This window comes from Piliocolobus tephrosceles, chromosome 17 (genome assembly GCF_002776525.5).
Source record: "Piliocolobus tephrosceles isolate RC106 chromosome 17, ASM277652v3, whole genome shotgun sequence".
In the NCBI taxonomy this organism is placed as follows: domain Eukaryota; kingdom Metazoa; phylum Chordata; class Mammalia; order Primates; family Cercopithecidae; genus Piliocolobus; species Piliocolobus tephrosceles.
In genome coordinates this window covers 58,184,398-58,209,555 of record NC_045450.1, presented here as the reverse complement: position 1 = coordinate 58,209,555, position 25,158 = coordinate 58,184,398, and the positions used below count along the sequence as shown (strand labels likewise).

Genomic DNA, 25,158 nt, shown 5'->3' with positions numbered 1-25,158 from the left:
AACTCATTAAATTACTTAAAACAACAATGATAATGACAGAGTAAACCTAAAAAAAGAAGGAAAGGAGTAAGAGATTTAATGAAATAGAGTGCAAAGAAACAGAAGAGGTTCATACATCCAAAAACTGGTTTTTTGAAAAAAGATGAATAAAATACACAAAACTGGCAAGACTGATTAAGAAGATAAGGAGAAAAGTCACCAAAAATGTAAAAAGAAAAATGGTTCATAAATATATAGTAAAACAGTACATAAATCATATATGATTATGAGAAAACTTTATGTCAGTATATTAAAACATTTTTGTGAAATTAACAATTTCCTAGAAAAAAAAGAATAACGAAACTCAAAAACCCTGGAGTGATCTGTATCCTATATAGAAGCTGAAAAATGAAGATAATTACCCTGACAAAGGAATATACGGCATTAGAAGCAAGTTCTGCCACTCCTTCAAAAAACATATAATCAATTTAGTTTACGAGCCATTCAGGAAATAGAAAAGACAGAAACGCCCTTTTTTAATTCTGATATCCAAACTGATCAAATGCAGCATGAAGAAGGAAATTTATGAACCAATGATCACTTAACAAAGGTGCAAAACTCGTAAGTAAAATGTTAGCTAAGTGAACCCAGCAATATATGTATATTTAAATGCAGATGGTAGCATATAGAGTTTTTTTCGTCTTCCTTTTCCTTTCATTTTACCTAACAATATATTTTACAATTAATTCAATATTACTACATCTAGAGCTGCTCCATCCGTTTTAGTTGCTATGTATTATTCCATTACATAGTTTTAACATATTTTTAAAAACTAGTTTCCTACTGACAGACATTTAGTTTGTTTCTGACCTTTTGCTATTGCCATTACAGATTATATACGAAATAATCTTATAAACACATCGTTTTGCAAACATGGGAAAACGTATGTAGAATAAATTCTTAGAAATGAAATATCTGGGTCAAAGTGTGATTTTGATAGATAAGGCCAAATTATTCTCTATAGAGTTGTTATCAATTTACAATAACTGCAGCAATGTAAATTCAAATGCTTTAAAAAACTTTAGAAAAGGGCAACGAAAACATAGCAGTTATGACAAAAAGATGGAATAGAAACAAAACTCTAAGGAAATTTTAAAAATAGACAAATGAAATACGACGAAAGAAATAATAGCAAGCATTTCAGTTTTGCTAATCATAAGAATGTGTTAAATATTCCTACTGAAACTTAAGGACTCTCAGAGAAGATTAAAAAACAAAATCCCAATACATATGTTTTATGAATGATAAGCCTAAAACAAAATGACATAGACTATGGGCAAATTATGTAAGGCAAAAAGAAAGCAGCAATCACAATATTAAGACCAAACAAAGCGGATTTCAAAGCAGAGCATTCAAAGGGAACAAGAATGCAACTGAAGGCAGACAGAACACACAGTCCATGACAAACACTTAACAGTCATGAGATCTTCTGTGTCAACACAGAAACAAAAGGGTATAAAACAAAAAGGTGCATGTATTTGTAGAAAACAATGAGAAATGGACAAAAGTTTTATATACCACTCTTGAGTCTTAGAAAAATTAAACAGAAAAAGATACAGAAGATTTTAATGTTACAATTATTCAGGTTAATTTAGTAGAGATTCCAGTTATGATAATCTGGATTCTATAGCCCAGGTAACATTATTTTCAAACATTTATTAGTATTAAAAATCACTTTAGGTCATTAAAATGTATTAATAAATTCACTAAGTAGGAATTTAGAGGACCATATTATCTGATCATGATTCAAAAAAACCTCAATATTAGTAACAATTTAAATAACAAAAGCAAAAATCTTAATCATTTGGAAATTAAAAAAAGAAAAATGTATTTTAAATTACACTTGTAAGTAAAACTATAATTTAAGACAACTATAATTTAGATAATGAAAATTATAATAGTTAAATATTAACATGTATAAAACACATAAAATTGACATCTACTTTTTTATTTGTAATTTTCTTAAAATATAAGGGATAAGGCCAAAGGTGTCCTTAGGCAAATGGATAGTCTTACATTTTTTCATTATTAACTAAGAAAAAAAATAAAAGTAGGCATTCAAGTCAGGAAGTTAGAGAAACAAAACACAAGAGTGGATTTGGGCTGGGTGAGATGGGGCTCACGCCTGTAATCCCAGCACTTTGGGATGCGTTCAGGAGTTCAAGACCAGTCTGGGCAACATGGCAAGACCCTGTCTCTAAAATAAATAAATAAATAAATAAATAAATAAATAAATAAATAAATAAATAAAACAATAAACACAAAAATTAGCTGGGTGTGGTGGTGCATGCCTGTGGTCCCAGCTACTTGGGTGGCTAAGGTGGGAGGATTGCTTGAGCCCAGGAGGCAGCAGTTGCAGGGAGTTGAGATCTGCAGTCCAGTCTAGGCGACAGAGCCAGACCTGGTCTCAAAAAGAAAAACAAAAAAACAAAAAAACAAAAAAAGTGAATTCAAAAGATTAGCTAAGACAAACTGGGGAAAAACCAAAAGGGGAGTTGACCTAACAGATATTAAGATGTATTTTTAAAGTCATAGCAACTAAAATAGTATAGCATTAATGTAGGGACATACAGAGCAATGAAGAATAGAGACCAGCAGTAAACCCAAATATGTGAGATAATTTAGGGGAAGAACAGACTTTATCATCAAAGACGATGGTGCTCATCATCTTTGGATTTATAAGATTATGAATAAATACACTTTAAAAAATATTTTCCATTTTTTTCTATAACAATTATGTGCTATTTTCATAATGAGAAAAATTCAGCAAATGTTCCTTAAAACTGATCGATCAACATAATATGAACAAGGAACCACTTTCTCTGTTTGCTTCTGAAACCAGTTTGGCTCAGCGCAGTCTGCTGGTGTTTCACATCTGCTGAAGTCAGTGGAGAGGAAGCCCTCGGGAATTACAAGGGCAGTGTGAAGACATCGGTGGAAATAAACTAGTCTCATTATCATGGGAAATAAATCCATGGGTTGCATTTGTCTTGTTGATTGCTATATCCCTGGTGCCTGGAAAGTGGCTACTGAGGGACTAAATATTTGTTTAATACATGAGTGAAGTGGCTTGGATTTATTATTATTATTTTTCTGCTTCTGAGAGTTCTTCAGTTTTAATAAAAAGAAAAAGTCACACTTGTAATCCTGGCCATGAATACTCACCTGCATCGGGGTGGGGCTTGTAGGTTTGAATTCGGGCCCCTCCCACTGTTTACTTACGGAGAGAGGCAGGATTAGTGGCACTCCAGGGAGAAGGTTGTCTGGAGAAGACTGGGGGTCAGTCAGAACCTTGAACTCAAAGCCGACTTTCCCCGTGTTCGTCAGCATGATTTCCCTCTCTGTGACGTGGTCAAACAGCTTGAAAGAGAAGGAGATGAGTGACTCCTTTGCCACCCATTCTTGGGACATGTCTTTGATCGTGACAAAGGTGCAGAAACACGCCTCATAGATAAAGGTGTGACAGCTCCTGATATAAAGACTGGTCAATCTACATCTCAGCATCACAACAAATGCCTACTGGGGCACTAGACTCTGGAAACCTGGCTGTTAGTTCTCCTAAGAACCGATTTAGTTTAGGTATGGCTGTGGGGCTGAGCATTTCACCTTCCTGGGTCTCAGTTTTTTCACTACAGGAATTTGTAATAGAGAATCTTAAAGTAAGATTTCTACATTAAAAACATTTGCCTTCTGGATTCTGTACTGTAAGAAAAACAAAAGATTTGAGTTTAGAATGTTCTAGAATGAATTTTTCCATTCAGATGGAGAACCATGGGTGTAACAGGCCAGTCATGTTCTTTTTCTTGGAATTTTGCTAACATAATTCACCAGCTGGGTTAGCAGGCCCAATAACCACAAACAGGCCACTTTGGGGGTCCTCAGGAAAAGCTAGGGTGAGGACTGACTGCTTCAAAGACTATACTCAGAGATGAGCCAAAACCAAGTGCCCAAAGGACCCTGGAGACGAGGAAGGAAAGACAATTCTATTTGGTCAGCATCATGGAGATGGTCTCAGTAGGTGCTAGGTGAATCAGATTTTAGGCACAATCTTTGATCTATAAACACACATGCATGCACACGATTCTGTAATTATACATGAAGGAGCTATGTAATGGAGATTCAATCCTCATTGAAATTTGGTAGGAGATATGGTCTCCAAGTGCATAACACAAAATCTGATTGGGAAGAGAATGTGTACTGATGGAATTGACAATTATTCCAAAACAAAAATGGGAAAGTATATTATATTATGGCAAAGATTATCATTAAGTGCCAAGGGAATGTAAAGTAAAAGATAACTGTGGAAGGAGCTGAGCTGGGTCTTATGGGATATAGAGGTTTGGGCTTGGTAGAGTGGAGGATGGGAAAGATAAGGTAAGAGAAAGTGTAACCTCATGAAAGGCTGGGGTGCACTGGGGCCAGTGGCTAGACAGCTTGGCCACAATGAAATGTATGGACTATAATAGGGAATTATGGGAAGTAAAACTTACACATAGAGAGGCTTAGGATAGCCTCACCCAGGTGGAGGAATGGGCTCTGACCCAAAGGACTCATGACAATGGACAGCCAACTCTGACCCAGCACGGCACTGACCAGACGCTTTAAGTAATGACAACTCCTGGTGGGATAGGCCTGCTACTCCATTCCCACCTTATAGATGAGGGACACTGAGGCTTGGAGAGGTGATGTGCCCAAGGTCATGCAGTCAGGAGGAAGTAAAACTGGAATCCGAAGAGGAGTAAAACCAGAATACGAAGAGGAAGTGAAACTGGAATATGAAACCATGGTCTTTGGTCAATATCACGTTGCTTTGCCAAATGCTGCTGGGCTTACTTGGTCAGGGACTGATGGGATGATGACAACACCATTTTGGAAAACGTCGCTGGACTTACTGAATCAGAATCTGCACTTGAACAAGACTCCCAGGTGATTCATAGGCACATTACAGTGTGGGAGGAACTGCTGTAATAATTTAGGCATGGCTTGATGAGACCCTGCAATGTGGTATCAGTGGCAATGGGAAGAGAAAACTGACTCAGAGAGGGACCCTGGTGATGAGTCAGCAAATCCTGGATGCTTAGAAGGATGTGGAGAGGTGAAGGAGAGAGTGCAGAGGAAAAGCCTTGGAGATTGTGAACCCAAGGGTGGAGAAAATGGTAGTGCTATTGAAAGAAATGCAGAAGTTGGAACAGGCTCCTGGGTTGAAAGTGAAGAAGTGACCTTGAGCATCTAACATGCTCAGTTTCAGGAGACGATAAGAAAAGCAAATGCAAGTATCTGGCAAATAGTTGGCAGCAGGAGGATGGTCAGGGTTAGGGAGGCAGATGGGAGATCAAGGACAGGGGTGATGGCAAGACTACGATGACTGGGGTTCAGGAGAGATTTGTTTAAGATGCTTAAGGCAAAACCAGAAAATCTCCACCCAATGGTTTGCGATACCTGTAATCCATAGTGAATATCCTTGGTGTCAAAGGAATAGTTGACCAGGGACGCCTCTCCCTTTAGTGTTATTTCGTAGGTGGGTCCTTCTTCCACTTCACACAGAGCTTTAGCTTGTGCAATGATGTTAGCATGTCCATAGAAGGTGAATGACATTTGGTGGCTACTGTGTGGCTGCAACACTCCAAACAGGGGCAAAATATCAAACACCTGCAGAGAAAGTCATTCTATAAGAGAGCAGCTGATGGGATGAATGCCTGCCAAGGGTAAGTGAAAGTTATGTCAATTTACACATTAATTCCAATCTTTAACTCATTTGATAGAAGGTAGCCCGGCACCCTGAAAACACACAATGGTAATGATGGTAACAGTGCTCTGGTGAGATTTAAGTTTCTAATGTGGGGCAGGTGCTCAGTTAGAAAGAAAAGTTAGTGTCTGATAAGGTCAGGATTCACACCGTGTCACTTACTTCTTCTATCCCGATGGAAAGCATCTCATTCTGTTCACAGGTCTGTAGGGATTCCTGATCCTCCACCTGGCTCTGGCTTGAGTATATTCTTTCTATTTCAGCAGAGCTAATTTTTATTTCCTAGAAATTAAAGATGTGAGGAAAAGCTGGCAAGCATTCAAAATGGATCATCAATTGACAGAAAAATAAAGTATGTTGTATATGATTATAAAAATAGTACATTTTTTTCCCAGGGAGATAATTGAGCAAGTGACTATAATGTACATACAAGGATGTTTATGGCAGCATTATTTATAACAGCAAAACTTTGGAAGACAACTCGGTGCCCATCAATAGGCGGTCACTTTAAATGAAGTGTGTGTGGTACGTCTATCTATGAAGGGTAATGCATGTATATTTATGGATGGGAATGATGTGCACAATATCTTATTGAGTGAAAACAGTTCCATTCATGTGAAATTACATATGCCTCATGTGTCTGAAGGTGTGTGTGTGTAAATTCCTTCAGAGATTTGCATAGGCAAATAGAAATATCTGGGAAGTTGTTTGCTAAGAATTTCATTAGAATTTTTCTCAGTGGGGTAGAAAGAAGATAGGAATTTTGAGGATGTTTGCTTTAATTTTTCTGTATTCTTGAGTTTATATGTATACATACGTACATATATTTGTACACATATATTTTAGTTTTGAGACAAGGTGTCTGTCACTGTCACCCAGGCTGGAGTGCAGTGGCATGATCAGAGCTCACTGGAGCCTCGAATGCCTGGGCTCAAGTGATCTTCCCACCTCAGCCTCCCTAAAGTAGCTAGGACTGCAGGCGTGTACCACCACACCCTGGGGTCTCGTTATATTGCCCAGGCTGGTCTTGAACTCCTGGCCTCAAGCCATCCTCCTGCCTTGGATCCCAAAGTACTGGGGTTACAGGCGTGAAGCACTGTTTCTGGCCTATTCTTGAGTTTTCTATGACAAGCATCTTTGAAAATAGAAAAAGAAGAATTAACATTTAAAAGACAAATGTTTTACATATTCACACATACTCATTCTAAAAAAATTTTAAAATACAGAAAGCTCCAAGGAAAGAAAGAAAAATCTATCTCAGGTTATACTGTAGATAAATATTATTATATATTATATATGTATATAAAATATATTATATATTATATAGGTATATATATATAAATATATTATAAATATATATGTAGATATACACTGTGTATTATGTGTGCATATATATTTGTATTCTGATTTTTCAGTTGACCTAATATGACTGCCATCTTTCCATATGACTGAACATTCTTCACAAACATCACTTAAAGTATTTTAGAAAGTTGATTGTACGTGATACAAATTTAAAATATTCAAAAGGATATATGGTAAAAAATAAAAAAAAAAGACTCCTATCCCTACAGTTCTCCGGTTCCCCCCTCCTAAGGTACCCACTGTCCAGTTTCCTATATGTTCAATTAGTTATTCCTCTTCATTCAGCTGATATTTACTGGGGACTTACTAAGAACCAGTTCTATATCCTGAGGATATGACAGTGAACAAAACAGAAAAAAATTCCTGCCCTCATGAAGATTAAATTCCAGAGATATTCCAAGCACAAGCAAAGATACCTATGTAACTGTTTGAGAGGTAACACCGTAGCTAAGAGTAAGCCAGATGGTCAAGTCTTCTAGCTCCATGGCTTGATGGACATGTCCCTGCATTGGTAAAATGGGGAAAGATGGTGGTACCCACCTCACAGGGGTGCTGGGAGAAGTAAAAGAGTTAATGTAAAAAACTGCTTTGCTGGGGCTGTGGCTCACAGCTGTAATCCCAGGACTTTGGGAGGCTGAGGCAGGTGGATTGCCTGAGCTCAGATGTTCAAGACCACCCCAGGGAACATGGTGAAACCCTGTCTCTACTGAAATACAAAAATTAGCTGGGCATGGTGGCAGGTGCCTGTAATCCCAGCTATCCGGGAGGCTGAAGCACGAGAATCGCTTGAACCCAGGAGGCAGAGGTTGCAGTGAGCCAAGATGGTGCCACTTCACTCCGGCCTGGGCAACAGAGTGAGACTCTGTCTCAAATAAAACACAAAAAACAAACAACAACAACAACAACAACAACAAAAAAACAAAAAAACCAAAGCTTAGATCAGTGCTCAATAAGTGTTGGTTGCTTTAATAGACATTTTTCTTATACAAATGGTAGCACACAACATACTTTGTTTTGTTTTGCGCTGAGTATTTTTTCTTAATATATCAGAGATTGTGCCAAATTAGTATGTAGAGAACTTTCTCATTTTTTAAAAAGAATTTCATAGTATTGCCTTGTGCAGATGTAATTTAGTTTATTCAGACGGTCTCCTATTGGTGAAATTAAGTTGTTTCCAATATTTCTTGCTTTTACAAAGCTGCAGCGTACAACGATGGTTACATGCTTTATGCAAATGCAGAGGTGTATCTGGAGGATAATTTCTAGAAGAGGGACAATGCATTTTAAATTTTGATATACTTGCCAAGTTGTATGTTATAGAGGTTATGCCAATTCATACTCCTACCCACACCGTAGGAAAATCCCGCTCAACACTATTTTAAAAGATTGCATCACATCATGGACATAAAGCGATTTATCTTTCATTATTTTTTTCATTTTTTTCTATTTCTAAATGTTGTAACAAGCATCTTTGTATGCACATCTTTGTATCTCCAATAGTTTGCTTAGGCCATCATTCTAGAAGGAGAATTTAAGGGTATTAATTTTTAAGCTCCCTCTGTTTTTGCTACAGAATTATTAAGAAAATATTTTTCCTTTAGTATCCTCTATCTAGGGTGTAGGAACATCACAGGATCACCAAGGTTTAGGGATAACTGGCTTTTCCATTGTAGAGAAGATATATGTGCTAAGGTGTCCTGGGCTCTCACTGAGTATTGGCTCTGGGGTGTTTGGCTGGGAAGAAATGTGGGTAAAGCTATACGGCTTTGTCTCAACTAAACCCAAGCATTGCACTGGCCACTCTGCTCCTGGTTCTGCCTTTGTTTTATGGGAAGGACCCTTGACCTGCCTACCCTCCCCAGGGAAAGGACACCGTACATCTGAGATCACACTGGACGCTTTCGTTTTTCTTGGTTCTTTTTCTTCAGGCCTGGCATCTTCATCCACAAGGATAGTCCTGAGAAGTTTAATGAGATGCAGAGATTCACTCATTGGGCCATCATCACTACAGTCTCAGGTGCATAACTGCCCTGTCTTCCTCTTCTCCCTCTACCACACCCCCAAACGTAAGGGGGCTTCTCAATCAAGGGACACCTTTCTCAAGAGGTCAGCTCTGCCGCCCTATGCCCCCAAACATGTGGTCTAGGCCACTGAACTTGTCAATTTTTCACGGGGCTCAACCCTTCTTTACTGGCCCATCAAACCCATGTCCAACTTACAAAAAGTCCTAGGAAGCTCTAGCAATTCTTCAGACAATGTGGGTACCCTATGTGCTTAATGTTGTTTCCCTATTTATTGGAGCATTTTATTGTGAGGATATAATGTTTGGTGAATTGTTATGTCCTTTTCTGCTTGCTACCCTGGACCCAATCCTGGCTGTAGATCTTGGACATATGTAGACCTTGGACAATGTGATAGAAAGGGCTCAGTCCCCCAGGACTCATGATGGTACCCCCTCCCTATCCTGTATGTTTAGTCTGGGGCCTACACATAGAAGACACTTATTAAACTGTTGACTGGGGACTGGATGAATGAACCAATGAGGGATGAATACTGAGAATGTAAGACCATGTAAAGAAAAGAAAAGCTACTACAAAAAATCCATGTTGGCTTTGCATTTGCACTTACTTAACAAAATCATTTAAATCCATCTCAGGGCATCTGCACTTACTTAAAATCATTTAAATCCATCTCGGGGATTGCTGGTGAGCTGGCAGTCTCTGAGGTTGCTTGGATGGACTCCATCTGGGCCAGTGGGGCACGGTAGGGCTTCTTCGGCAACGTCACAAACCTACCAAGGCATGGGACAGGGAATGGGGGGAGACAGGAGACATCAGTTTTTGCAAATCAGTGCTCAGTGGGCTCTCAGTTTCTAAGGCCAAACTCCAAATCCCAGACCAGGCAGGTCTAGCAGGGACCACCTTATACCCTCCCTTGAACTTGCCTTCTTCAAATCTCAGCTAAGGTTTCACTTGCTCTTAAAAAGTTTTCTGACTACCAGTCGCGGCCCAATTTCTTTCCTCTGAGTATCCACAGCCCCCTGGACTTCCCCTTTCACACTTATTTTTACCATCCCTGCTACATGTGGACTCGCTGAGGACTCGTATCCAATATGGTGTCTAATCCAGAGCCCAGCCTGGAGTAAGTAGTCAGCATGGTCATGAATGAATGAACCACTGGGGATCCTGCTCCCAGATCACCAGAAAGCAGGGCTAAGACTCAGCTGAGGCCTGGGAAGCACTCTCTGTTAGGGGCCTGGAAGTGCAGGCTCGGGTTTCTTACATGACCTTGCCTCCTAAATGTGACCTCAGTGCCTTGCTCGCCACACCCTAGTCCTGGTCCCACCACTAAGCTGTGCTGCCACTCGAGTTCTCTGAGCAGAGGAACCCAGGGGAAAAGAAGCAACTGTACCGGCTGGTGCTGAAGCCCATATGTCCAGGTTCCAGTGATTAGAAAGGTCTTTGGATGTCACAAAGGCCAAGGTGGTGGGGTCACCCCCATTCTTCCTGTTTCTCCTTGGTACGTGGCTTGTTCTGGACCCATCTCTGCCCCTCCCCAACCTATCTCAAGCCCTTGATGTTAATTTCAATCCATTTCACTTACATATTCATTCTGGCCCCATCTGTACTCAGAGGCTCAGCACAAATGTCATCTACTATGTGAAGCTTCCACCACTGGCCCATCTCCCTCCCTTGGAAGCTTCACAGCATTTCAGCTGCACTTCTTTTAGGACCCTGTCCACTCTAACCACATCCTAGAGTATCATTTCCTAAGTTTCAGGCATCCCACTACCATCCTCGTGATTTGTAAGCTCACAGTTTGATGAGTTATATACACATCTGTGGAACTATCACCACATTAATACACAGAATGTTTCCATCATCCTAAAAAGTTGCCTTGTGCAAACACTCATCTGCTTAATATCACTACAGATTAATTTGCCTACACTTTCATAGAAATGGAATTGGAAATATGTACAAATTTGTGTCTGACTTCCTGTTTGGCGTGATGTTTTTGAGATTCGTCCATGTTGTTGCATGTAGCAGTGAGCTGTTCTTTTTTTTTTGGAGCAGTATTCCATAGTGTGGATGTTTTCCCACCTTCTTACTGATGGACACCTCGACTATTTCTAGCTTGTAGATGCTATGAATCAAGTTGCTATGAACATCTGTGTAAAAGTCTTTTTGTAGACATATATTTTCATTCTTCTTGGGTAAACTCCTTGGAAGCGAATTGCTGGGTTGTATGGTATATGTATGTTTAACATTACAGGAAACTGCCAACCAGTTTTCCAAAGTTGTTGTACCACTTTACACTACCACCTGCATTGTATGAGAGTTCCAGTTGGTCTGCATTCTCATCCACACTTGGTATTTAGTCTTTTACATTTTAGCCATTCAGATGAGCATATGGTGATATCACATTGTGGGGTTCATTAATAGGCTATGTCATTACTATAAATGAAAACACAGTATTATCTCTCATATTTAGAAAAATCAACACAACGGAAAAAATCAATGTAATTATTTTCTTGCCTGGTGAAGGCTCTGAGCTGAGCTCTGGTTGCTCTTTTTAAGAAGGGAAAACACTGGGCCGGCATGATCTTGGCTGGGCTTATTACTGTATGGAAGAAGGATCCACAGTGTCCCCTCTTTACAGACTCTATTGCACAGGGTCTCATACATACAGCCCAAACTCAACAGATGTTTGATTGATTGAATGGATGGATGGATGGATGGATGGATGGATGGACTGTTGAATGAGAACAGCTGAATAGCATGGAGCATTCACTATGCAGAATAGTCAACATCTGACTATTCTGCACCCTCTCTGCCAACCTGGGATAAAGAGTAGGGATGGGAAAGCATGGAGAAGTCACAGAGTATGGAAAAACTCTTTTCATTTTTGGCCTGAGCTTCCATTTGACTTGTTCCAGGCCAGATGTCTCTAGCTGACTTTACCTCTGGCTGAAACCACTCCATTAGGGGCAGAGAACACATGTTGGGCTGGGTGCTAAAAAATCTCCTGGGAAGGTCGTTAAAATAAAGATTCCTGAACCTCATCCTCTGACAGATTACAATTCAGCAGGTCTCAGGAGTCAGATTTTTAGCAGTCTTCCCAGGCAATTCTAATGGGCAGCCAGATTTAGGAGCTGCCATGGGTAGGACTGGCAACATGACAGCTGAGGATGGAGCTGATAATTAATATGGGGCTATCACTGCAGCCTTAACAGCTAGGGACAGTGAAAATCAGCCAAGGACAATTCTGAACACTTATTAAATCACCCCAGGTCAGCAGAGACGCCTGGGGAGGCTTTGCTGGCTCGCTGCCCCACATAATAGCACTCTCCCATCCAGCCTTTGCACCCCTGTGAGATGTTGTGCTGCATAAAGAGAAAGCACATGGGAAATTCTGTAAAGGAAAAATACGAAGCCGTAGAGAGTCTTCATACCTGAGGAAAAACAACACCTCAGTGGACAATGCTGCCTGGACAACTGGGAAGTGAGAGGTCTCTGTGGAAATCAACAGAGGAAGGCAGAGCAGCCCTCCCTGCTCGCCACCTGAGCCACAGGAGACAGTGAAACATTTACCGTAATGAGGGCTTTAAGTTATTAAAACTGGAAAACCTGCTCCAAAATATTGAAATAGAATGTTGGTAGAGGTTTTTGGATCAGATTTCCTTTTACCCTCAGGAACAGACGATTACTTTCCTGGTATGCTGACCCTAACAGGAGTAGATTCAGTTATTTTTAAAAGAGAGTGCATAGCAAACAGGAACAATCGATACTGCTCCAATTCCAGAGCTCCTCGTATCGGAATCAGGGGAGAAGCCAGGAGAGAAATGCCCCCTGTAGCTGCCGGAGAATCACATGCACGTCAGACAGCCGCTGATCAGCAGCACTGGCTTTAGGGGCAGTGGCTTCCCTCCTCATGGTTTATTTTCAACTCTGGGGGAAGGATCACCACAATCTTTTGTGCTGCAAAGTTAAAAAAAAAAAAAAAAAAAAAAAAAAAAAAAAACCCCACCATACTTTTTTTCCTGTTCTTTCTTCACTGGAAGCAGTGTGGTGCTAAAATAAAACCCTAATGAACAAGCTTGTATTTCAGTTGATGTTCTGTGTTGCAGCTTCCATGATCTTTGCAGATGGGATGGTGGATGCTGGACACCCACTGAGGTCTGTGCAGTGCAGTCTTGTGGGAAAAGGTGGTGGGGGTGGGCAGCCCTGCAGGAGACTCAATGACTATTAATTCATTGATTCATTAGACTTGGCTTCTGGGAGTGTCCACTACAGAGGATGAAATTAGTCACTGGCTAGACAAGAAGGGCCTGCATATGCCGTTTAATACTTTTTAAAAACTGATGACTGCAGCAGGTGCTGCCGGTGCACTTTATTAGGGTGATGCACCCAGGTGCTGTGTGTGTGGCTGTACCTTCCTCTGGAGCATTGCCCTGGCCTGATGGGAGATGCCTCACCCACCCTGAGCTGCCTTCCCTCTCATTAGGGTATGACTTATAGGAAGGAGTGACTGCTAGGGGTGGCGACTATGAGAGCCCAGCCTCCTTGTCTCTGAGTGGGGACAAACTGTGATGTAATTTACACTCCACAGCTCCCCACGGGATCAGGCAGAGGTTAGACTTCTGAAATCACATCTTCCCCTAGTTTTCCTCCGGCCCTATCTTGCTTCCCTTAATTTCTTATAGTTTCTCCTGAGAGCCCTCCCTCAATAAATCACCTCAAGAACTACATTCTCGGGCTCTCCTTCTAAGGAATCCACTATAGTGTTGTAGGATTCCAAAGATGAGAAACCCAACCCTTGCTTCAAGGAGCTAAGAGGCCAGTGGATCAGAGTCAGAGCCACAGGAATGGCTGTGCTTTAGGGTACAAGTGCTCCAGCAGGGAGCCAGGCAGTGCACAAGGGTTCCAAGCAAGGCTGTGAGGTCAGAGGGCTTGGGTTTGAATTCCAGCTTCCCCACTTGTGCACTATGGGCCTGGGGGCTGTGTTAGTAAGAGAACCCTCTGCATCTGATTGCGGTGAGCCCTAGTTCATGTAAGGAGCCCCATGGAAGCTGGGTCATAGCAAATGTCCAATAAGTGTGAGCCGCTCTTGTGTGGGGCTGGTGAGGATTATCATCATTTTTGGAATACAAACAAGGGAGATGCTAACTTGTCTTGGAGGCATACGGAAGTCTTCATGGAGGAGGATATGGTCTAACTCTGCCTGAAAGAAAGAATGGCTCTTTTCAAGTGAAGAGTGGAAGGAACATTTAGGCTGAGGGAAAGGTGCCTGCAAAGCAGCGGTCCCTAACTTTTTGGCACCAGGGATTGGTTTCATGGAAGACAATTTTTTCCGTGGATGGGTGGGGGTGGTGGGGGGATGGCTTCAGGATGATTCAAGCACATTATATTTATTGTGCACTTTACTTCTATTATTATTATATCATAATATATGATGAAACAGTTATATAACTCACCATCATGTAGAATCAGTGGGAGCCCTGAGCTTATTTTCCTACAACTTAGACAGTCCCATCAGGGGGTGATGGGAGACAGTGACAGATCATCAGGAATTAGATCCTCATAAGGAGCATGCAACTAGGATCCCTTACATGTGCAGTTCACAATAGGGTTTGTGCTCCTGTGAGAATCGAATGCTGCTGCATATCTGACAGGAGGCGGAGTTCAGGTGGTAATGTGAGTGGTGGGGAGTGGCTGTAAATACAGATGAAGCTTCGCTTGCTCACCTGCCGCTCACCTTCTGCCATGTGGCCCAGTTCTTAACAGGCCACAAACTGGTGCTGTCATGTGGGGGGTTGAGAACCCCTGCTGCAAAGGAAATAGGATGGAGAGAATGTGGATTCCCCAGGGACAGGGAAGAAGTCTGTTGTGGGCGCAGGGTATGTGTAGGTGCCAAATGGAAGCAGGTGATGATGATGACAATGATGATGAAGAATACAGAAGCAATGAGGTGGGGTCAGTGATGGTCGGCACTGGGGTCAGGCATGACAAGAAGGGAGATAGTAGCCATGGGGAGGGGGAGGGGCTGATGCCCCAACTGCCACTGCAGGCTGGCACTGACCCCAGCAGTCACTTTGATTGCTCTTATGCACCTCTTCCTCCTGGCATTGAACAGTTAACATCTACCTAACCTTTCAGCATTAGCTTAGATGTTACTTTCACTGGAACATCTTCCCTGACCCCCAAGTCCAGGTTCAGGGGTCATCTCCATGCTTCTACACCCCACATTGTAATTGACTCATCAGCAGGGGCAGGAGCCATGTCTGCCTCTCTCCCCACGGTCTCCAGCACTGGGGAGCACACCAAGCTTAGAGTCAAACCTGACATTTGTTGAATGAAGTTCTAGTCAGGAGCACTGCAGTTAACTCCCTGTAGTAAAAAGGGTTATACAGATCTTGTTTTGTTCAAATGTTGTATCAGATGGTCTACTATTTGTGAAAAAGTAATCCCTCCAATTCCTGTAAGCACAACTGTTTGTAATACAACTTTGCTTCTCCTCCCATCAACAGATGGAATCTATTTTCTTCAGGCCTTGCATCTGGGCTTGGCTTGACTTCCTTGGCCAATGAGGCATTCGAAAATGTGATGCAAACGGCAACTTGAAAACCACCTAGCCAATTCACAGATTCATGAGAACTAATCCACATTTTCTGTTTAGACAATTATGTTTCGAGTATCTTGTTGTGTGACGAAAGCTAACATATACAGATTGGTTTTATTCTCCCTAGCACAGTGCCCTGCACACTTACCCTCAATAAACAATTACAGAATGAACAAGTGGAATGAAAACATTTCAAGTATGGAAAGAAAATGTCAATATTCTTAGCCACGCAAGCTGGTCATCATCCTTATATATCACTGGTATCAAAATGAGAAAGTGATCCACAGTAGCCACTGGTGCCTTGCATGGTCAGAGGTCCAGTTTTGAGAGTATTCAACACTCTGAAGGTCTGAATGTGAGCTAGTGGCCTCTGTGAATTAATTTCATTGCTGAGATTATTTTCTCCTGCAGTTCCAATCTCATATTTCCATTGTTCCTAATTTATAATCTGGTGCAAACCACGCATCTTTACTTATCAGATCTTATCAGGTGGCTTCCCAAATTCCTATTCTTGCTCTCAGCTATCTGACTTTGCTTCTCTCATTTTGTAAACCCCCTGATCCCTTTCCTTCCTTCCTTCCTTCCTTCCTTCCTTCCTTCCTTCCTTCCTTCCTTCCTTCCTTCCCTCCCTCCCTCCCTCCTTCCCTCCTCCCTCCCTCCCTCCCTCCCTTCCTTCTTCTGTCTCTACACATTGCAAATCTGCTCCAGATTAGGCAAGCCCCTGACTGCTGTTTCTAAAGGGAGCAGATTATAATATTGCTTTAAATTATATTAAAAGTGAGCATATTTCTAAGCCCCTCTTGGTGCAAACACAAAGTCCCTGCCATGTTTCCATATTTATTGTCTGGATTTGTGGTCCTACACTTGCTGACCTCCTACATTGGGAAGCAAATGACAGATGGAAACAGATGGGCTGGCCCAGTGCCTTCCCTACCAGCACGGTCTAGCTCTGCCACGTGAGAAAGGGAAGCCAACTAAAGACATGTCTCTATTATGGAAAGCAGCCCCCCGCCCCCCGGCCCTCTGATGTTATTATTACCACAGAATACTTCCAACTGGCCACGTGTGCTAAGGTGGAAACTGGCGAGAGATTGCTGAGAGGCTGAAACTCAAGTTACTCAGAGTTTAGGAGATGAAAATCATCTTTTAAAAGGTTCTCAAAAGGAGTTGCAATTGGAGCCTCTAGAACGGTGGTTCTCAGTGTTGGTTGGCCATTGGGATCCTTCATGGACCCTTAAGAAAGACTGAAGCCTGCATCCCAACCAAAGAGATTCTGATTTACTTGGCTTCAATCTATTTGAAACTTCCCAAGGTGATTCCAATGTGCATTCATGGCTGAGAACCACTGACCTAGAAGATGGTAGTGAGAAGGTCATGAAGAAAATAGTGGTAAAGCAACTGTATCAAGTAAGAGCCCCAATTAAGTAACTGCAGCTGACCTTATTCATCACTATTCCCTACCAGGAACTATGAAGCACTTGATATGCACTGCTTAATTTAATCTTCACAACAGCTTGAGCAGGAAACCACTATGATTATCCTGTCTTCAGATGACAAAACCGAGGCTCAGAGGACAGGTCAGTGGCTGCATCAGACCCACACCAAAGTTCATGCTCTTAGTGACTTTGCTGGAGAGTCCAGCCAATCCACAGGTGAAGGCTTCTCCTGGGTCCGGTCATGTCAGCCATACCCAGGGCAGTGACTCCCAAAGCAGGTCTTTTCATTCCAAAAGTAAGTGGAACCCATAACACAAGGAATATACAATGTGTCTTCTAGAACCTTTGAAAGCAGAGGAACCCATCCTGATTGTAATCTGAATGAGAAAGAGCAAGACACCATTGGCCTTGCCCTTGAAGTAACTTTGCAGAAACAGTTTTGCTGTTAGGTGAGTAGTGGAGGAATGTGCCCAGAATCTACCTTGAAGCGCTCTAGTCTAGAGAGATTTCTGTGTAAAAACGCCACTTCTATAAAGCTCCAGAAGGTGTCCCCACTGCTACATGATCTTAGAAAGGCTGCCAAACAGGTAGGCTGTGAAATCTCCCTTATAATCAGCTTCAAAGCTCTTCAGGAATACTTTCAAAACAGGATGGTTTTTAAAGTCAATTTCTTTTAATGTCTGGCTTTCAGTAGATGTAGCTAGCTTTGGGAGGATTTTAATTAATATGAAGATGTAGACCAACCAAAAGAGCCTTTTTTACGAACATCACTCCATGAACCAAGAGGACACAACCCTGACTTAGGTTCAGATAGGCACTGACAGCTTCCGCTGATTTCATTAGAAGCTGGCTTAGCTCACACTGAATCTCTGGAGGGCTGATGCCTTCCACTGATACTGGAAACATTGGGAAAATGTCTCAAAAAGAATGAAGCTATAACAAGGTGACTAGAGTTCTACAATAACACAAAAGCAGGACAAGAAGTTTTATAACACTCACAATTGAAATGAAAAACAGTCCAATTCAGTTATCTATGGGGTAATGGATACGGTAACCCAGGAAATGAGACTAAGCTGAATTGCAAATAGAAGTAGACTGTATGGGCCCTAACATGGAGATAGCTTTTAAGTTAAATATAAAGAGAGCTGAAGGCCTACGCTGCTCCTTAAGTTTCCCTGTGCTTGGCCCTGGGTCACTTGCAGGTTGACTACAAAGGCAGGAAACTTGTCTCTGGAAGCTCAGATTTCAGAGACGGCAGACAGCCCTCTCATTAGCCTCAGTGGGTAATCTGACCGCCCCCCACCGGTCAGATAAATTAGCTGACCCATTGCGCAGAAGAGGAGATTCTAGATGAACAGGCTATAGGAGGCCTGGATGATGAAGGCCCTGGGAAGGTTCTGGGGACACCAGAGATGGAGTGTAAAGTGGTCTACTGCTCTCAGGGGACTTCAAATTTACTAACAGTATCCTACTTGTAATGGGGATCATGAGGCACGGACATTGATTTATGCTTCTCAAACTATGTATCTATGTTACAAACACTTTTGCACATACAACGTAGTTTCATAATAATAAAATCATTGCTGACTTTCTGCAGGGGCAGTTTCAGTCAAGTGAGGAGGCCAAAAGTCAGTTTAAATTGGGTTGGGGAATGAATGGAGGCAACCAGGGTACTCTGTTTTCTTCCATTCCCTGGTAGAGAGTTGGTGATTAATGCAAGAGGATTAAGAGACGGGTTTTCTAAGATGTGAAGCACTTGTACTGTAGGCAAAGGAACAGGAAGCTTGAAGATACTGCGAGTGTGAGGAGATTATTGCTAGAGAGGAGAACAGACAGAAAGCTTGGCCTGGAAAGGCAACAGATGCTTTTTTTCTGTACAGTCACTCTCTGCATCCGTGGGTCCCGCATCCAATGATTTAACCAATCAGGAATCAAAAACTTCTGAGAAAAGAAAAACGATAAAACCCAACAACACAACAACAATAATAATAAAAAAAACCAACACATAAAAAACCAATACAATACTGTAACTATTTACATAGATTTACATGAGCTATTATGGGTAATCTAGAGAGGATTTAGAGTATACAGGAGGGTGTTGGAAGGCTATAGACAAATAGAACACCATTTTATACAAGGGACTTGAGCATCTGTGGATTTTGGTATTCTCAAGGGCTCCAACCTTCAGTGGATATCTGAGAGACAACTGTAGATTTAAAAACATTCATGTATTTCTAAAAAGCGAAGGGCTCATCTTCCTCTTGGGTCAGAGGGAAGGAAATGGGGTGGTGAAAGCAACACCCTTAAGAAAAGTAATCACAGGTTGGTCTACAGCCAGGGGAGACCAGAGGGAAGCAAGCCACCAGCAGAGTGAGTTAGGTAGCCTGGAGGGAGAATTCCTGGGAAAGATGATGAAAGGCAGGGCAGATCCAGGAGACACTGTGGAGGAAAAGCTGGTGGAAACACTTGGTATGATCATATTTAATTTTGTCCAATCTGGTGGGTATGTAATGGTGTCTAGTTGTAAATGCTTTAATTTCCATTTACAAGATTACTAATGAGGTGGAACATCTTTTTATTCTTTATTGGCCATTCATATCTCTTCTTCTGTGAAATAACTGCTCATTCTTCTCTCCTGGGTTTTAGTTGAAATCTGTCTTTTCCTTCAAGGGCATTCTTTGTGCAGTATGTAGACTGATCATCTGAAGGCAGTCTGTATGCCAAAACTGCTCTCTGTTGGTGCCTTGTCTTTGTACTCGTTTAATGGTGTCTCTTGATGAAGAAAGTTCTCAACTTCAACATAGAGATTATGGATAGTTTCATTATGATTTTGTGCTTTTTGTCTCTTGTTTAAGAAATTCTGAGGCTAGGTGAGGTGGCTCACACCTGTAATCCCAGTAATTTGGGAGCCCAAGATAGGAGGATTGTGTGAGGCTGGGAGTTTGAGACCAGCCTGGACAATATAGTGATACCCCCATCTCTACAAAAAATTTAAAAAGAGCATCAGCCAAGTGTGGTGGTATGTGTTTGTAGTCCCAGCTACTTGGGGGCTGAGGCAGGAGAATCACTTGAGCCTAGGAGTTTGAGGTTGCAGTGGGCCATGATCATGCCACCACATTCTAGCCTGGGCAGCAAAGTGAGACCCTGTCTGTTTTAAAAAAAATCTTCCTTATTCAGAATCAGAGATAATCAAAGCATTACCCTACATTTTCTTCAAATTAAAAAAACTGACTTATACTTTTCATGTTTATATCTTTAACCCATTTGAAATTAATTTCTTTTTTTCTTTTGAGACAGAGTCTCACTCTATTGCCCAGGCTGGAGTGCAGTGACACAATCTCGTATCACTGTAACCTCCGCCTCCTGGGTTCAAGCTATTCTTCTGCCTCAGCCTCCAGAATAGCGGGGAGTACAGGCACATGCCACCATGCCCGGCTAATTTTTGTATTTTTAATAGAGATGGAGTTTCACCATGTTGACCAGGCTGGTCTCAAACTTCTGACCTTGTGTGACCTGCCTTGGCCTCCCAAAGTGCTGGGATTACAGGCGTGATTTTCTATAGTGTGAGTTTAGGGATCCGTTTATGCTTTTTTCTATATAGATGACATATTGTTTCTGGATCATTTACTGAATAGGCCATCCCTTCTCCTTTATTCAAATATTTCAATTTTGTCACGTTTCCACACACGTAAGGACCTGTTTCTGGGGTCTTTATTCTGTTCCTTTATTCTATCTGCCTATCTGTGCACAAATACCACACTTTAAACTATTGTATTTTTACAATAAGGCTTGATATCTAGGAGCTTGGGTAGTCTCATCTCTCTTCTATATAAAGTTTAGGATCAACCTGTCAGGATTTTGATTGGAAGTACATTTAAACTATAGATCATTCCGGGGAAAAATGACATCTTTACTGAACTGAGTCTTTTAAATCAATGAAACAAGTATGTCTCACCATTTACTTAGGTCTTCTTTAACGACTTTTAATAAAATTATCATTTATCCATAAATATTGTATTTTTATGTTAGATTTATTTCTAAGTCCTTTTTTTTGTTTTGTTTTTTAACTGCATTCTATTTTCTATTTGTTGCTGCTATACAGAAATGCAATTGAGGCTGGGTGCATTGGCTCACGCCTATAAGTAATCCCAGCACTTTGGGAGGCCAAGGCAGGTGGATCACCTGAGGTCAGGAGTTCGAGACCAGCCTGACCAACATGGTAAAACCCTGTCTCTATTAAAAATACAAAATTAGCTGGGCATGTAGGCAGGCACCTGTAATCCTAGCTACTCAAGAGATTGAGGCAGGAGAATTGCTAGAACCCAGGAGGCGGAGGCTGCAGTGAGCCAAGATTGTGCCATTGCACTCCAGCCCAGGGGACAGGGCGAGACTCCATCTCAAAAAAAAAAAAAAAAAGTGATGCAATTGAATTTTATAACTTTGTATCAATCCATCCTCCTCACTCAATTCTTTTATTAATTCTAGTAATTTGTCTGTTTATTATTTTGTGTTTTCCATGTAATTATTATATGACTTTTGTTTCTTCCTTTCCAAATCTAGTCTCTTTTATTTACTTTCCTATCTTCCTACACTGGCTAGGATCTTTAGTAAATTGTTGAATAGAAATGGAACTCTTGGCTAGGTGCAGTGGCTCACGCCTGTAATCCCAGCACTTTGGGAGGCCAAGGTAGGCAGATCACCTGAGGTCAGGAGTTTGGGACCAGCCTGGCCAACACGGAGAAATCCTGTCTGTACTAAAAATACAAAATTAGCTGAGCGTGGTGGCGCATGCCTGTAATCTCAGCTATTTGGGAGACTGAGGCAGGAGAATCACTTGAACCTGGGAGGCAGAGGTTGTGGTGAGCCGAGATCACGCCATTGCACTCCAGCCTGGGCAACAAGAGTGAAACTCTGTCTCAAAAGAAAAAAGAAAAAAAAAAAAAAAGAAATGGAACTCATCTTATTTTTGATTTTTAAACGAGATGACTTTAACATGTCTTCCTATTTTAAAAAGTTATCCTTGATCAGGTTAAGGAATTTTCACATGAATAGTTGTTTCGCTCTACTGATTTTTTTCCTTGATTTATTGAGATGATCATATGTTTTTTTCTTCTTTAATGGGGTAGTATAGGAAATTGAATTATTGGATTTGTAATGTTAAACCAACCTTGCATTCCTGGAATAAACTCAACCTCATTATATCTTATCTTTTTATGCTTTGCTGGATTCAGTTTGCTAATATTTTGGTGAATGTTTTACATTTATATTTTTGAATTAATGAGTGTGAATGGCCTGAAATCTTCATGTCCCTGACCGGGTTTAATGGATTTTGGTATAAAAATTAAGTTAGTTTTATAAAATAAGTTGGGTAATACTGTCTTTTATATTTTTCTCTGAAAAGAGTTTAAGTTTGAAATAATTTCTTTCTTTTTTTTTTTTTTTTTGAGACGGAGTCTCGCTCTGTCGCCCAGGCTGGAGTGCAGTGGCGCGATCTCGGCTCACTGCAAGCTCCGCCTCCCGGGTTCCCGCCATTCTCCTGCCTCAGCCTCCCGAGTAGCTGGGACTACAGGCGCCCGCCATGGCGCCCAGCTAATTTTTTGTATTTTTAGTAGAGACGGGGTTTCACCGTGGTCTCGATCTCCTGACCTTGTGATCCGCCCGCCTCGGCCTCCCAAAGTGCTGGGATTACAGGCGTGAGCCACCCAAAGTGCTGGGATTACAGGCGTGAGCCACCGTGCCCGGCCTGAAATAATTTATTTCTTAAATCATTGGATGAACTTTTCTGTATCTATCAGGGCTTAGTGGGTTTTTAAAAATGAGGATATTTGAAACTATTTCTTTAATGGTTATAAGACCATTTGGATTTCTTGTTTTAAAAAAGTTAGTTTTGGCAAGTTGTATTGTTCTAAGAATTTATCCATTTTATCTAAGGTTATTCAGAAGTATGTTTTAAAATGTCTAAGCCTGTGTTTTTATTTACTTGTTTGTTTCTTGTCATCTATTTGCTATTGATTTCTGACAGAACAGATTTTTTGTTGAGATTTGCTTTAAGCCCTAGTATACAGTAATTTTTCTTAACTGTTCCATGGAGCCAGAAGATTTTTTTTAGTGTTCTACATATGTCAATTATATTAAGCCTATTAATGCATTCAAATTGTCTATAAGTGTTGTTCACTAGGACTTTAAGCAATGATAGAAATATTCTCTATCTGTTATGTCCATTACATAGCCACTAGCCACATGTGGTCATCAAGGACTTGAGAAGTAATTTGGTTTAGATTCCAGCCTCATGGAATTGGTGCCCTTATAAGAAGGGACACCAGAGTGTTCTCTCTCTCCCTTTGCTATGTGATCACATCGTGAGAAGGTGGCTGTCTACAAGTCAGGAGGATAGCCTTCACCAAAACTGACTATGCTGGCACTGTGATCTCAGACTACCAGCCTCCAGAACTGAGAAATAAATATCTCTTGTTTAAGTCACGCACTCTATGGTGTTTTGTTATGGCAGCCTGAGCTCAGTAATATAGTGCAATGCATTATACTTAAGTGTAGAAAATTCAACATTGCTTTGTGACTTAACGTAATTCTTAAATAGTAATTAGGCATCAGCCAACTCAGCCATAGCTACAGATGTCAGGGTTCCTCGGAGGAAGCCCAGGAACTGATGAGGCTGGGAAGAAGGAGAAAGAAGGACTCCTTTACCCTTTCTTTCACTTAGCATCTCTGTTCTGAAGTGATTGACATAAAAAGTGTTCTGCTGTAAAAAGCCAGAACACCACTGTGTTAAATAATACATATATATATGTGTGTGTGTCTATTTAAGAATTTGCTTTATCGCCAACCTGATTAATTTATATATCACATGTAATACATCTATTATATTCAATTATAATTATACATATATTTCCAGTTTATCTAAATAAGTGATATTCTTTCTCAAGGAGCAGAGTAAATCTACAGATCTTAGCTATTCGATATTGCCCTTCCTTCAGTGGCAGTGAACCAAGCTGTAGGAATGATGTCTAGAAGAAAAAACAATTCCACTCCTATGACACGGGGCTGAACTTGAATTTCCAAACCTGTTAATAGAAGGACAGAGTAAGAGGTTTCAAGCCCTTCTGAACAGATGCAGGATGGCTTCTCCTAGAGCTACCTACTTCCTCCCCTAAAGGATGATCAGTTAGAAGCTGGTGATGAACCTGTGGGCAGAACCTCATGGCAAGACAACAGCCCCACAGCAACAGTCTGCCCGGTATGTGGCAACAAGTAGGGAATACTGCCCTCCTGTGATAGTGTTGTGGCCTCAAGAAAGAGGTGAATGGGAAAGAGTAACAGGAAGCAGGCTTTGCTGCCAACATGCTCTCTGGTGGGGCCTCACCCAGTTAAGGCAAAAACTAAGAGGATCCCTGAGGTTCCTGATGACTCTGGTATGGAGCCAGCCAGGCCAAGGAAATCCTCAGTTCCTGCCTGAATCAGGAACCACTGGCTATCACAGGCAGTTGGGGTGTGATTATCACTAAAAACCCCCTGTAGGGCACAGTCTCAGTATGCGATCCCCCACCTCTAGCAGCTTTCACATTCAGGGACTCAGAATAAGGCTGGAAGCCACCACCCAGAGGCTCCTTCCCTCCACCCTGCACTCACACCTCTAGGGGCAGCAGGCGTCTCTTCATCATGCTGGGACTGATCATCTAGCCCGCCCAGCAGACCCCCATCAGTGTTCCCACCAGATTTCTTCACTGGGTAATATTTGCAAGGCTGAAAAGTAGAGGGCAAAGTGCTGAACTGTGGAACAAACAGTAGCTGTGGATTTTTATGAGCCTCTTGTTTTCTCATTCAGCTTATAAACTCTTGATGGGAAAAGACTGTGCTTCCTACTTGTCCCCACTTCACCCCTTTCTCTCCCTCTCTCCCTTTCCCTCCCCCCCCCCCCCCCCCCCCCCCCCCCCCCCCCCC

The 25,158-nt window shown here is 41.5% G+C and overlaps 1 protein-coding gene across 1 annotated transcript in view; it reads right to left on the bottom strand.

Annotated features, from left to right (window-relative positions):
• Positions 1-25,158, bottom strand: part of HYDIN (HYDIN axonemal central pair apparatus protein) — a 390,515-nt gene that overhangs the window by 170,353 nt on the left and 195,004 nt on the right. Inside the window, exons 23-27 of the mRNA XM_023210374.1 lie at positions 9,819-9,938; positions 9,026-9,104; positions 5,948-6,067; positions 5,479-5,688; positions 3,262-3,399 (exon numbers count right to left, since the gene is read on the bottom strand). Coding sequence (XP_023066142.1) covers positions 3,262-3,399; positions 5,479-5,688; positions 5,948-6,067; positions 9,026-9,104; positions 9,819-9,938 — 667 coding nt within the window. The remainder of the gene's footprint in view (positions 1-3,261; positions 3,400-5,478; positions 5,689-5,947; positions 6,068-9,025; positions 9,105-9,818; positions 9,939-25,158) is intronic.